A 15,319-nucleotide genomic window follows, 5' to 3' on the forward strand; every position below is an offset into this window, starting at 1 on the left:
CTGTACTCCAATGGATGAATAAATCAGAATATTAGATGCTTATTTATGAGTGTGAAATGAATTTGAATTTCAACTTCTGCGTCGCATATCATCAGCTTATGAAAACAGAAATGTGCGTGTTCCATAATAATTATGTACGAACCTCATATGATATGAGTGTCCCTCTCAAGTACTATGCTGAAATTTACAAGACATGACAGTTACTGGGTAAAACTAGTTAGTGAGTAAGATTTTTGCGAAACTATTTCAAGAAATTACCTCATATTAGGTAAACTGTTGGAATGGGCTGATTTATCATAATGAAATGTTTAAATGAACAATTAACGTCAAGTTAAAAAAATGACAACATATGCTTACATCATTAGAATTTTTCAATTTTTGCTGGCTGAAGTTTTAACATTTTCCTTTTATTGTCACTGCCGCCTGCCTTAACGATAAAAATGTACTATTACTTGTGTAAAACAATTTTTCCCTTTTCCTTATTATTTCATTCCTTTCTAATACTTTTTTATCAATTCTGTATCAAAATCTGATGTATATTTCTTATTTCATTTTTGCATTTTGTATTAGTCTTCTTTCATTTTTTACTTAAAATCTATGAACTGTAATATTTATTTTGTCTATGTTTATTTATCTTTTGTAACTCATTTTTTCCCTGCCGAAAAACCTTCAGGTTTGGCAGGACTCTCAACTGTTTGTATTGTGAATAAGAAATTTTTATTGATTGATTATCTTGAAGGATCTCCAGAAACATCAGAATTTCGACATAATTTACAAAAATCTGGTGTGGCGTGCTCACACAACTTTCCTTGCCGTTATGAAAATTGATCACCTGACGCTAGTGTTCACGCGCATCTTAAGTCTACTATTCAAAGATCCAACCCAGCTGGTGACAGGACAATAACGCTGGATACACACGAGATCTGCTATCTCTTCATAGTAAATGATTTAATAGAATCAACTGTTGCCAACAGTTTACAATATTGAATAATTGCATTTTCTCAAATTTCAAGCCTATTTTCAATTTTAGGTGAAAATGTTACTGAAAATTAATTAGAGAGATTTTCATGCTTGATCTTTTCCACTCGAACTTTTTCTTTCAAATCATATCTGAGACCTAATAATTGGAAATCTAAAATAAAACTTTGCATAGATGGGGCGGAGCTCCTGAGATTTTTATAGATATAGGACTTGTGGCAGTTGATATAGCTTATCAATGACTATTCTAGGTATGAATTAGATCAAAATCGTTGAAGCCATTCTCGAGGAAATCGCGAAAAAACCTGTTTTTTTACAATATTTTCGCCATTTTAGCCGCCATCTTAAATTGCATGTGATCGGATCCTTTAGTGTAAGGAGCTCAACTTCCAAATTTCATGTCATTTCGTTAATAATTGGGAAAATGAGATATCGTGTACACAGACGCACAATACACTCATACACACACAGTCATACATACCAATACCCAAAAACCACTTTTTTGGACTCAGGGGACCTTGAAACGTATAGAAATTTAGAAATTGGGGTACCTTAATTTTTTTCGGAAAGCAATACTTTCCTTACCTATGGTAATAGGACAGGGAAAGTAAAGATAGCCTTCCTCTCCAAAATAATAGAATAGAATGACTGCCTTTATTTTATACCTGGGAGGGCGAAGTTAGGGCGCAGTCGGCCCTCTCTTACAATTAACCCTCATAATACTACTCGGAAGTAAAAGCATATCATTTGCACGGTTTATTCGTCTCTAGTATCATAATCAGTAAATCCAAACATGAATGAACTGAATAAAGCTTTGAGAATCATCGACACAACTCTTGAAATATAATACATTTTTCAACTCTAAACCACATGGAAAACTCAGACCAGCAATGATCAATGTTTTTCATTTTGTTGCAAGCTTTCTCTTCTGGCGAAAAAATGAATGAGAATCAAGCAGAATTCCTAATGAAAGTGTTAATGTTTCTCTTCAGGAGTGAAGTCCACGTTGATAAAGGTCGCTTAATTAAAAAAGGCGTACTTTACACTTATTCATGAAGCTGTTGAAGTAGAGCTGACTTGATAATCCCTGCCGTATGAACAGAAACGAGGTGGATTCTTTGTCTATGTGGATATCATAGAAATGAAGAGTACTGCTTTATCTATGTGAGTAGTATACAAAAAAGTTGATTCTTTGTTCAGAATAATATGAATGGAATAGGATTGAACAGTGAGGTATTCACATGTTTGTGTTTTCTCTAATTAATTATCCACTAATCTTATAAGGTATTTAGGGATGAGTTCCATGTCATATAATACTATGCATGTCATACAATACTAGCCTTGGTGGAGCATTATTTTATTGGAGTATAGGAAGTAGTTGAATAAGGATGAATTGAATAAATGTAGAATTGAATGGAAATTTTAAAATGTTGAGTATTGAAATGTAGAATGTATCAATAGCCGTGAGGCTACATGAGATAATTACTACCAATGAAAATTAAAACCCTTCTATTTAGGCCCAGCTCCTAGGACACTTATTGAATCCAATGGACCATTAAGTCCATTTATGTTCGATAATATCATAGAGAAACGATAGCATAAGTAGATATCCCATGGTATAGGGCATTTATGACGCAATTTTTTGTTATCCCAAGTCGATAGTCCACGTAGTTCTTTCCTATGCGCCTGTGTGACGCTGGTAGTCTCTCAAATTTGCCGTTCATACACTATCACCCCAACAAAACGGTAAAAATTTACAATAATCGAAAGTAATCGGCTTGAGATGATAGTAAAAGTTGCGACATAAATTCCTTATACCATGGAATATCTACTTTCGCTATTGTTTCTCTCTGATAATATTCAGCTGTGGGGCTTTATGATATAATCACTACCAATAAAGGATTCAAAACCTTTCATTTGGGCCTGGTTTCTAGGACACTTATTCGATATAATAGACTATTTGTATTTTTGAGTGTACTTCAGATTTGATAAGTGAATTTGGAACCAGGCTAAACTCTATAAAATCTATCTCTTGAAATGTGATTAGAAGAATACAATCACAATGGGACGTACCTCCATGAATATCCCAACATTTTTCACTGTCATTAATTCCGTTCGAACATGGTGTCACATATTTTTCAAACGAACACTTTGATAATGGGAAGGAGAAGGAAATTCTAACAGAGGATTTTGATGATGATGATGATTATGAGGTTGATGATGTCAACGTTTCCGTTTCAAAAAAAGATGAGGGAACGCTTAATTTGACATCAAAGTGAAGGACAAGAGTGGAGAGTAGGTGACGTTGTGAAGGAAAAGCCTTGACAAAAGAAGAACAGAATAGAGAAGGAAGGCTTGGCTGAAAGTAGACCAAGCAGAAGAAGATGAAAGAGTGGATTGAACAGAAGAAGGAGAAGAAAGGAAAACAAAGAAGTAGTATGAGTAGAATAGAGAGGAGAAAGAGGGTAACAAGAGTAATAAGAAGAATTGTAAGGAGGATGAGACGAGGGAGAGGTGGAAAAAACATGATTTTCTCATGAAGAAGAAGGAGAAGGAGATGAACAAGAAGAAGAAGAATGAGAGAAGGGAGAAGGAGAATGAAAAAGAAGGAGGAGGGGAAAATGAGGAAGAAGAACTGAGTAGAGGTAGAGCTGCTTGCCACGTTATTTATCGAGCCTTGAGGTAGGATGAAAAATATAAGACGACATCCCTTCATAAGAGAGAGAGGGGAGAATGAGGCGAATGAAGAGGGAAAAGGACAGGAGTGAGATGTGAAGCTGGGAGACATGGCCAGTGAGATAAAGAGATATGAAGGAGAATATGACTGAGGATCAGATTGAGAAAGAAGATAACAAGGAGAATGATAGGAAACAGGTGAAGAGTAGAAGGAATTGATTGATTGATTGATTGATTGATTGAGTACTCTATTTATGTAGATTACAATATATACTGGCTTATACACTCATATACAATAGCTTACAATACAGCAAAATTATAGATGAATTTACATAATATAGACTAGGAAAATAACTATTGAACTGTATATGATATGAAAAAGCAATTTGTAATATAATAACTATAGATAATAATCATATTGTTATGCATATACATAAATTGGCGGAGCTTTGGACATATCAATGTCCATTCTTTGGGAAGAATATTGAAAAAATATCCTCCCCACTAACTCTCTACCAAAACGTTAATTTCGTTATTTAAACTAAGGATTTATTTATTAATGGAAGTATTGTAAAAGTTTTAATCAATATGAATATTGAAGAGAAAAAAAACAGAAAATAGGGAAAAAACAGGAAGAGGGAGAAAAAGAGAGAGAAGAAGAAGAGGAACAAGAGGAACTCAGAAATGATAAAGAAGTGGAAAATAAAGTGGAGCAGTAAAGGAGGTGGTGGGAGAAGAAGGAGGAGAATAAAATATAGAAAAAGAAGAGGAAGGAATTAAAAGAATATGATAATGGTGAAAAAGAACTGGGAAGATAAAAGAGAGAAAAATAAGATGAGACAGAAGAAGAAAAAGAAGAAGGAGTAGAAGAAGTGGAAGAAGAAGAAGAAAAAGAAGAAGAAGAAGAAGAAGAAGAAGAAGAAGAAGAAAAAGAAAAGGAAGAGAAAATCCTTGTAAAGTGAAGGTGACAGATGGGAATAAGGTTAGCGATGTGAACGAGTCTATCACAGGGAAGCTTGAGAGAGGGAGAGAAGGCCAAAGTGTAAGACAGAGTGTGAGTGAGGATATTAGAGAAAGAGAAAATGAGAAGGGTTATAAATAATACTGTCAAGTGCTGTGAGTGGTTGTTTGAAATATAGGGATGAGATTGAGGATTGGTGGAATGGAAGTAAGGAAAGGAGTGGAAGTAAAAGTAGGAGGAGGGTTTCGAGAGCGAGAATGGGAATTCCAGCAAAATGATAACGGAAGAAATGGTGGAGAAAAAATTGAAGCGAAGGAGGAAGAATCACATTGAGAAAACATTGGAGAAGAAAATTAAAAAGGAGGTAATGTGATGAAAAATTCATATTCTGAAGAATGAATGTGACCAAGGAAGCGGATCTAAATAAGAAGCATGAGATGGAAAATCAAGAATGGTTGGAGTTGTAGAAGAGGACGAAGAAGGAGTCCGGATCCTTATTATTCAAAATATGACAAAATATGAGGAAAAGAGAAAGATGAAAAAAGAAGAAATAGATCGCATATACTTGTTAAATTTGGGTTGTGGGTGAAAATTATGGATATAAGAGAATAATGTGGATTGAATTGGAGATTCTAGTAGGTGAGAATATAACTAAATAACAACAAAATGTATAGTAAAAAGTATACGAGAGTTTTTGAACAGAGAGAATGATGAACAGGAAGATAAAGTTCTAAGAAGAGAAATACTGAACTGGTCAATGGGATTCGGAAAAAATGGAAAAAGGAGTAATAATCCTTAAGGTGCGTACAGATATACGCGCCACGAACATGAGCAATTCACTTATAATAAGCTGACTATATCTGTAGTTCCACAGAAACGGTATAAGATATAGATATAAAAAGCTTGGCATCAGCTGATTATAAGTGAATTGCTCATGTTCGCGGCACGTAAATCTGTACGCACCTGTATAGGTGATAGTATGAAAATGGAGAGAAACCGTTGGAACATATTATAGTAGAGATAAAGAGAGATAAAATCAGGGAGCTAGAATGGAGAAAGTGGTAGAGCGAGAGAGAAGAAACACGGATTAGACAATCTGGAGTATGGAAAAAATTGAAATAGAAGTATCAATAATGTAAGAGCCAAAAAAGTCCATGTGTAATTAGGCAGAAGAGAATTGGTAGATAAACTCGTGACAGAGAGGTGACTGATAGAGAGAAAGGAGAGTATCCAGGAATGAGATGGGAGGAGGGAAGAAAGTACCAAGAGGAGGATGGAGAGAAATAAGGAGAAGAGGAATGGTGTGAAGAAGGCAAAGGATGAGGAAGAAGATAAAATTAGAGAAAAGTGTGAGGAAGAAGTTACATGAAGAAGAAGAGGAAGAAAAAGAAGAAGATTGATTGATTGATTGAGTACTTTATTTATGTAGATTACAATATATACTGGCTTATACACTTATATACATTAGCTTACAATACAGCAAAATTATGGATGAATTTACAAAATATAAATTAAGAAAATAATTATTGAGCTGTATATAATATGAAAAAAAAGAAGGAGAAGAAGAAGAAGAAGAAGAAGAAGAAGAAGAAGAAGAAGAAGAAGAAGAAGAAGAAGAAGAAGAAGAAGAAGAAGAAGAAGAAGAAGAAGAAGAAGAAGAAGAAGAAGAAGAAGGAGAAAAAGAAGAAGAGAAGGAAGAAGGAGGAGAAGAAGTGGAAAAAGAAGAAGAAGAAGAGCTTAAGAAGAAGAGGAAAGAATAAGTAAGAGTAGAAACAGGTGACCTGTACACTACTGGACTTGAGGGTTCTGTTGAGGGGGTTCCTCTTAAGGGGGCACAGCGTTCTTTATTGGTTGGTTTTCAGTGATTGATCACGTACTAGTAAAGCCCTCTCCCACCACCCTCTCCTTTCGCTGATGGAGTGTCCCCCTCACACCCCCTTCTTATTTCTTCATTTCTCCTCCTCCTATATTTTCTCATACCTCTTCATCACCTGGCAATCTGTCATGTCCTTATTCTTGGATGGAGTCTGTAGCAGTCTCACCTTTTAAGATATTTTGTCGTGATGATGAGGGAAATCATGCATTTATCCATCATCTATTCATCATTTATTCATAATTTATGCATTATTCAATAATCACCATCGATGCATTCCATGCATCACCATAGAGTAGACATAGCATAAGATGATATCGCATGTGCTGTATATTTTATTCAACAAAAAGAAAAACACATAATCATGGGATGATTGGAGATGGGAAATGTTTGTTTTGCTTTTTCCAAACCGACTTTTTTGTATCTGACGCCGATTACAGCAGACTTCAATAATGAACAGTGTGTTCATTTTTTGTTGGATTGAGAGTGTGGGAACAGCACAGATTATCAGACTACAGGCATCACATAGATTCACGAAAAAAGAATTTAGTGGACTATCAGCTTGAATTTATTTATTTATTTATTTATTTGAGTATTACAATAGTGCGATAGTATCCCTCTAGCTGTAAGCTATTTGAGGGATATATAAAAATAATCCTTTACATATATTAAAAACCAATCAATAACAATAATTCTATTTCTTAATTAACCTGATTATATTTCTTCATTTTTGTACTGATTGTAACTACTGTAATTTAACTTTACAGTAAAATTGGGAACATAGACGTGGGATATCTTCCCAAGCTTAAAAGCTTGATAGAATAGAATGAGAACATGAAGTACCCTTGTTATTTGAAACATTTCAACGACTAGCTTCGGCCTACTTTGGCCATTTTCAAGTTGAAACTTTATTTTTATCACTTTTAATGAAGAGCTCATACATATAAAGTGATTTCATGAAATTGCTTAGCAAGCTATATTCTCTTGATATCATTATGAAATATCTCGATAGAAGTATGTCTTGACAATAGAAATTTGTCCCATATGGCCAAACCTGAATTTTTTGACTTCAGTACAGTGTAAAGGCCTAGTATACATATTGGGATACAAACAGTTTTGGGCTTGAGCCTGTTATTCCTTCAGTGAAGTGTCACGATTGTGATCATTGTAGAAAGATAAATGAATATTCCATTCACTCATGATTTCATAAATCAAAATAATCCAGTTGAATCTTGAAATGCATAGGAATCAATGATTTCTGATGGAATAAACAAGTATAGGCGATCTCTAGGATGTTGTAACCACATTTTTGCAGTCAGCAAGGAGACAGGGATGAAGAAATTTATGCCTCACTCATACCTCAGGTCATCGCAGACATCATAAATGAGGGATTACCCCTACACAACCCTTGGGTACCATTCCCTTGAGGGTTCAGGGACCCCCTCTTTTCTGATAAAATAGTCCCTGGATGGCAGGCTAGTCTACTGGAAAAAATTTGGCAAAATGAATAAAGGAGAAAAAAAACAAAGAAGAAGCAGATAAAGGTGGAAGAGAGTGAGAAGGTGTGGCAGGAGGAGAAGGAGGAGGAGCTAGAGAAGAATAATAATAAGAAGAAGAAGAAGAAGAGGAAGAAGAAGGAGGGGAAGAAGTAGAATAAGGAGAATAAGAAGAAGAAGAAGAAGAAGAAGAGGAAGAAGAAGGAGAGGAAGAAGTAGACGAAGAAGGAAAAGAAGAAGAAGAGAAAAGAAGAGTAAGAAGAAGAGAATAGAAAAAATGGAGAAGGAGATTGATATGTTTGAGGAAAATGAGAGGATTAGCAGGAGGATAAAAAAAGAGTAAGAAGAGTCACAATGGAATATGAAGAAGAGACAAAATGGAAGTTATATAATATGAGAACGAAGAATTGCTATTATTGGAGTAGATAATGACTATTGGAAAGAGGAAGAGGGGGAGAGAGTAAACGAAATAATTGATCTAGAAAACAGAAAAGACGAATGAGAAAAATGTAATTGAAGAAGAAAGTAGTGAAATACCATCAGGAGTATTTGACTGAAAAGTGACATGGAAGTAGGAAGCAAAGATAAGAATGAAAAACCAGGATAGGCAATGATGAACGCTAGAGATAGAGAACATAACATATGGAAAGAGGTAGTTACAAAGACATAAAAGGAAACAAGAACGACTATTTAGGGAACAAGAATTGAGAAACAAGGATAGAGGAAACAAGGATGAAGAATCAAGGTTGGAGGAAACAAGAATGGAGAAACAAGGTTGAAGGAAACAAGGATGGAGAAACAAGGATGAAGGAAACAAGGATGGGGAAACATGGATGGAGAAACAAGGTTGGAGAAACAAGGATGGAGAAACAAGGATGGAGAAACAAGGATGGAGAAACAAGGATGGTGAAAACAAGGATGGAGAAACAAGGATGGAAGAAACAAGGATGGAGAAACAAGGACGAAGGAAACAAGGATTAAGAAACAAGGATGGAGAAACAAGGATGAAGAAACAAGGATGGAGGAAATAAGGATGGAGAAACATGGATGGAGGAAACAAGGCTGGAAAAACAAGAACAATAGAAACATTCAAACAAGATTGACAGCAAAGAAAAGAGAGAGTGAGAACCGAGGAATCGTTGAGTGAGGAACGAAAAAATGTGTTAAATGTGTACTAGAAGGTGGGTATAAGGTGAGTCGAAAAATACCTGGAGAAAGAAGAGTGGAAACGGGAAGAAGGTGGAGAAACTAAGAGAAGAGGGAGAAGAATCAGAAAATAATTCAGGAATCGGATGAGAGGAAGAAGATGTACAGAAAACCCAGTGACGAGGAGAAGAGATGTGGGACAAGGATGAGTGGTGAGAGGAGGAGAAATAGATGAAACATTGAAAGAAGCATAAAAAGAACACAAAGAAGAATAGGGGTAGTGGAAGTAGAAAGAGAAGTAGAAAAAGTAGGATAGAATGAGTGGAGCCCCCTCTCATAAAACACCTCTCTCAGAGATAAACCCCTGAAATCTGATAGAAGGAACGTCTTAGGTTGCCTTCACTAGAGAATAGACTGCAGGCTATAATTTCCGAAGGGTTCTGCCTACCATAGACAGTATGGGGAAAGGGATGTGTTATGTGTTCCTCCCTTCAACAGAGAACAGAGTATCAGGCCTTGATTCATAGGTTGCAGTATTGATAAAGTTCAGGGGTGTTGAGATTTAGCAAGATATAACCACGTATAATTTGATCATATTGTCAATTTTATAATAATTAGTGTGAATGTTTCTCGTATCATTTTTGTCAATAATATACAGTGAAAAGTTTGATGTAAAGTAATATCTCTCACGTTTCTGGAGTGATGTTACTCGTGCATTGTTGCGAGTAAAGTAAACGAAGTTGTCCATGCTGTTCCAATGAACCAGTTCCAGTTAGAAATAAAGCGTTTGAGACTGATTTACTGCAATTTCCACCATAAAGAGGCCTTTTCTAATGAATTGAGAACGTCGCTTATCTCAATAAAACTGAGGAATAATAGTTATTTGTGCAACTAGTGCGCAAAGTGACAGTTTGCTGCACCGAAAGAAACGTTTACGCCCGAGCCGTAGGCGAGGGCGGAATGGTTTCTTGAGTGCAGCAGAGGAACTTTGCGCACGTATTTCACATTAAGTTTTTCCTACAGTTACCATTGAATATGAAAAGTGGGTAATTATGGGTAAAATTGCCTGAAATGCATCAAATGTTTTTCTGTGTAATTTTATTATTGATAAAAACCTTAATCCTAAAATCCTAAAGTCCTCGTTGTCCTTGGTTATAATATATAATGAATAATAATTAGCGCGTTGTGCTTGGTTGCACCTCTGCTCACTATAGCAGCCACAGCAGTCACTGTTACCAACTTCATTTTGATTTTGCTGCACTGTTGCTCCATATAACCTACTAAGTATTTTGCGTTGCCATGTTGCAAATCTGGAGTGCAGAAAAATTTTTCCCGCACTAGAGCGGAAAAGTGATTCTTTGCGTTCTGTAATCAGTGCAGCAATCGCCACTTTTCAACGTAACTGTAGGAAAACACATTTTCTTGTGTCAATTTACTCTCTTAACTGCCGTTCCACATCAGAAATTCTCTGTTTTCTCATTTAGTTTTCTGCTCTTATATGATATTGTGTTAGATCTAGTTGATTTGTTGACAGTCGTGACCAAAGGTCAATTCAATATTGTTGATCCCTCTCTTCTTATATGGATGATTAATTTTATTTCCACTATAAAAAAAAACAAGAAATTCCACAATTACTTTTAAGATTTCAAGTGACCACTACATCAAGTAAGCGTGGCCAGTGTGTAATTGAGCTATTGTAATTCGTATAAACACAAAATAGTTCGAGTATAGTCCACATAAACTGTACATAACATCGATTCTGCCCGCAGCGCAACAGAATGAATGAATTTGAAATGAAATAGTTATTTGTGCAACTAGTGCGCAAAGTGACAGTTTGCTGCACCGAAAGAAACGTTTACGCCCGAGCCGTAGGCGAGGGCGGAATGGTTTCTTGAGTGCAGCAGAGGAACTTTGCGCACGTATTTCACATTAAGTTTTTCCTACAGTTACCATTGAATATGAAAAGTGAGTAATTATGGGTAAAATTGCCTGAAATCCATCAAATGTTTTTCTGTGTAATTTTATTATTGAAAAAACCTTAATTTATCGTCAAATTGAATAAAAATGTTGTCCTTGGTTATAATATCTAATACTAATAATTAGCGTGTTGTGCTTGGTTGCACCTCTGCTCACTATAGCAGCCACAGCAGTCACTGTTACCAACTTCATTTTGATTTTGCTGCACTGTTGCTCCATATAACCTACTAAGTATTTCGCGTTGCCATGTTGCAAATCTGGAGTGCAGAAAAATTTTTCCCGCACTAGAGCGGAAAAGTGATTCTTTGCGTTCTGTAATCAGTGCAGCAATGGCCACTTTTCAACGTAACTGTAGGAAAACAATATAACAAAAGCACTGATATCTATGAACATTATTCTATCCCTATATATTTTTCGAATTTCAAATATCGTTTATTTCAAAACAGCCATTTCTCAGTCCCTTAGCAGAAAAGAGTGGGATAAGAACACGTCCTTAGGTCATATGTTATTTTGTTGAGGATGTAAGGTCTTAAATACAAGAATAAGTGTCTAAAGTGAGGTCCACGTTATAATGGCAGTATTTGATCAACTTTGGTTCCGCTAGCCTTGTCTATCATTCGACAAAGCCGGTGGTACTATCTATTTCTAGGTCCAAAACGATGCCAATTATGTTTTCAACAGTGTAGAAATATGATTAATTAATTCAGAGAATCAGCATCGCTATTTTTCTATCTTTATCCACTGCCATTATAACGTGGACCTCACTATAGAAAGCTCTTTATTGACTTTTGCGGTCCTATACAGCAGTCTATTGGATCTTCCCAAATGATAGTCAAAATGTGTTCTAAGTTTAATTGAACCTCCAATATTTGTTCCAAATGATGATCCTTCTCTCTTTATAATATAGTTCATATAGTGAGTATAATTTGAAAACTTTGAATAATGCTATATTATTGAAGATGCATAAAAATGATAATAATGTTCCTGAATTTATGAATGAACTTCTCTGGATGTGACGTCCAACATCAAGAGAAATTATTATTATTATTAATGTATTTCAATGTGTTGTATATAAAATTGATCCTCACTTTCCGTTTCGAATGATAATCAATAATATTATTGACCCCTCTCATTCTCATTCAATATTATTTTAACTTGTTCTCAATTCGATCGAACCCTAACTAGTCCTTTTGAATAATGATCAAACCTGATTTTTTGTTTGTGTTGTGTTGCAGTGATGGCTGGTGGGGGACAGAGAGGCGAATATTGTTCAGTTCCATAATGGCAGCTCTCTCTATCTTGGCCAAAGAAACGGGCGTCACTGTACTTCTGGTCAATCTAGCTTTTGATCTCTACAAATCATGGCCTCCTGTAAAAAGGTAATAGAGTTCTCTTATTTATCAATTAGAGCTACTGCAATATCAATAGTTCAATAATTTCTGTCTTCATACTGCCCTTTCTAATTCTATAAACTGAGTAGAATAATTCGTGAGAGATTATAAATTTAATATAAATTGGAGCTACAAATAGTATCCACCTTGTTCATCAATAGCTTATGATTCCTATACGTTTTTTAAGCTTCTTTCTATGTTTCTTGTCTTATTGACTAAGGAAAAATTTTTTTGAAGATTTTTCACTCTGACAAAGTTTAAAAATGAACTGAAAAAATAAATCACTTATTTATCAGATTCTGAAAGATCTAATACAATCCAGTTACTTAGATCCACTCACCCTACTTAACTGCAGTAGCTCATCAACGTTAGAATTTGCTTCTGTTATCTCATCATACAATGCACTATCCATAGCCTATCTAGTAACCAATATTTCCATCAATATTCCTATTCTTCAATATGCAAGTTGCCCTAGAAGATATAGCCAATGTTTACTAAGAACCTCTCTTTTTCCCATCTTCCCGAGTGCATGTCAATATTTTCCTGTAGCAAACTTTTTTAATTATCTCTCCGGTTCGAGAGAGAAGTGAGAGAGAGTGAGTGGGTAATTGATTCTGTTTACTTTTCAGATCTTTGCTGGATATGCAGTGGAACGAGGAATCTCTTCAGTTTGCTCGCAGGGCTGCTAAGGTGTTCATGGTGGTAAGTTATCGAGAGGAAACTCACAATCACTAGTCAATAGACTCAATATTGAAAACGTACTATATAACTCAGCTCTTCAATTCCAAAAAAATAGTACATTTAAAAAAGTATTCTCGTTTTCTCAATCGGTTGATTATTTATTTTAATTTTTTTTTTTTGATTTTATCATTTGAAAAATTCATATTTTTAACTATTTGTTTTTCTTCCCAATCTCGTCTTCTTAGTACAGTTTTCTCTTAAGCCTATAGCTAATTCAACAAAGCAAATGTAAATACCAAATAACGGATCTATCCACCTTCTAGTGAAACCTATTTTTAATGAATTTCGGAATGTGATAATAATTAAAATCAAGTAATTTTTAATGATTCACAAAAAACCATTTTCTTATGCAATATCAATGTTATCCTTTTATTTTCTAAAAAAGGATGAAAGAGTAATGTGAATTTCATTTTCCAAAGAGCTCAACCTGTAGAGTATTTTGAAAAATATGTGTTCAACATTGAAGTCGATTGTTCAAAGTATTCTATCAGTAGAAGAAATAATGATGTCTTAACTAGAACTTTGGACCGCTTGTTCAAATAACGATAGTACTCGTACTTGAAATTTGAGTTGAAAAAAATCAAATGACAATACATTCCATCACTATTGATAGAAACAAGTTCCTACCAAATAACTAGGAGAATCAATACTTGCTACCTATTGGTCGGTGTTGGTAGCTCCCACAACATGGCGTCTTTTGGACGTCAGCGTATCAGCAACCAATGAGGAGGCGTTTTGGGAACGGGATGTGTTCAGCATTAAAATGGCGGCTTGCATTTGATTGGTCCGAACTCTCTGGAAAAGATATTAATATTAAAGTTCAAATTGACATTTTCTCGTTAGATTCTTATTCACGGAATATGCACTAAGATATTGATAGTTTATTCATAATGATAACAACTAAAATAATTTGTAGTTAATAATAAATTGTTTCTCATTATATAACATTTATAGGTTAAAGTACTTATCATATAATAGTGATCAATATAATTTGTATTTCCTATTCTTCTATGATAACTGCTATCGTCTATGAATGGGAATAATCCATACCGTGACCTATCCATTTCCATTTACATTGAATGAAATAATGTCATAGTTTCTGTCCTTGAGTCCATTCTGGAAATGTATAACAGCAAATTAGTCTTGTAACCAGTTTGCAAAACTAGTGGAAGACTACTAGTCTTGTGAAGACTAGTAGTTTGTAAAGGGCTTTTCTCATTCGTTAGATTGTATTCTGTATCTTGGAAGAATAAAAATACGAAATTGGGAAGGGAAAAACACAGAAAAATAGGGAGAAGACGATTGTATAACATTCTAATAAAACCAACCTTTATCGTTGTAACGAATATTAGAAAGCCTAGAGGAAAACCTGGAAATGTAATGAAAGACACATTTCCGTGAAAATCTGTGTGGAAAGCAGTGAAAATTCCAGATTTCCCGAGCCCCCATTTCACACAGATAGCTGTGTATTTATTAACTGGCTATATAGAGTACGACAACCGAATGAAGGGGTAGAGCTATATAGAGTACAGTAGACCTAAGAATAGAACCAATTCCTATTACCATCAGTCTTTCTGCCTGCAGGCCTGATAAGACGGCAACTTCTTAGCAAAGAGAAAAGACGGCTTCTATTTCACTGTAATTAATGTCTTCTCACTTTTCTACCTCTTTCTGCCCAGCTCTTTCTTCTCAACTGTCTTTTTCTTTATCACCTCCCTCTTCCTCTTCATCTTCTTTCCACAGTTTCACACTCACATTATGTAATTCTTCACAGGCTTCTGCGAAAAATTCTTTAACGATTGCAGGCTCGAGAATCATTTCTACTTTTTCTATTAATCACTACATCTCCCATGTTTATTGTGTTTCTTCTCACTTTCTATACTTTCCACTTTTATCCTTAGTATTTCACGGTTACTCACTCCAAATATGTGATTCTATAAGCCATCTTCCCTTCCATGAATTATTGATCGACATCAGGCAAAAAAATCATTATTTTACCTCTACACCTACGATTTTTCCAATGAATTCTTCTATTCGCCGGAAAAAAATACAAGAAAGCTTCACAAAAAGTAGAAATGCT

General features: G+C 35.1%; 1 protein-coding gene across 1 annotated transcript in view; it reads left to right on the plus strand.

The window, feature by feature from the left end:
- Positions 1 to 15,319, plus strand: part of LOC111056747 (protein O-mannosyl-transferase TMTC1) — a 397,568-nt gene that overhangs the window by 208,141 nt on the left and 174,108 nt on the right. The window contains 2 exon segments of the mRNA XM_039438835.1: positions 12,343 to 12,486; positions 13,128 to 13,200. Of these exon segments, the coding sequence (XP_039294769.1) occupies positions 12,343 to 12,486; positions 13,128 to 13,200 (217 nt within the window).

The sequence above is a fragment of the Nilaparvata lugens genome, chromosome 12 (genome assembly GCF_014356525.2).
Source record: "Nilaparvata lugens isolate BPH chromosome 12, ASM1435652v1, whole genome shotgun sequence".
Taxonomy (NCBI): Eukaryota; Metazoa; Arthropoda; class Insecta; order Hemiptera; family Delphacidae; genus Nilaparvata; species Nilaparvata lugens.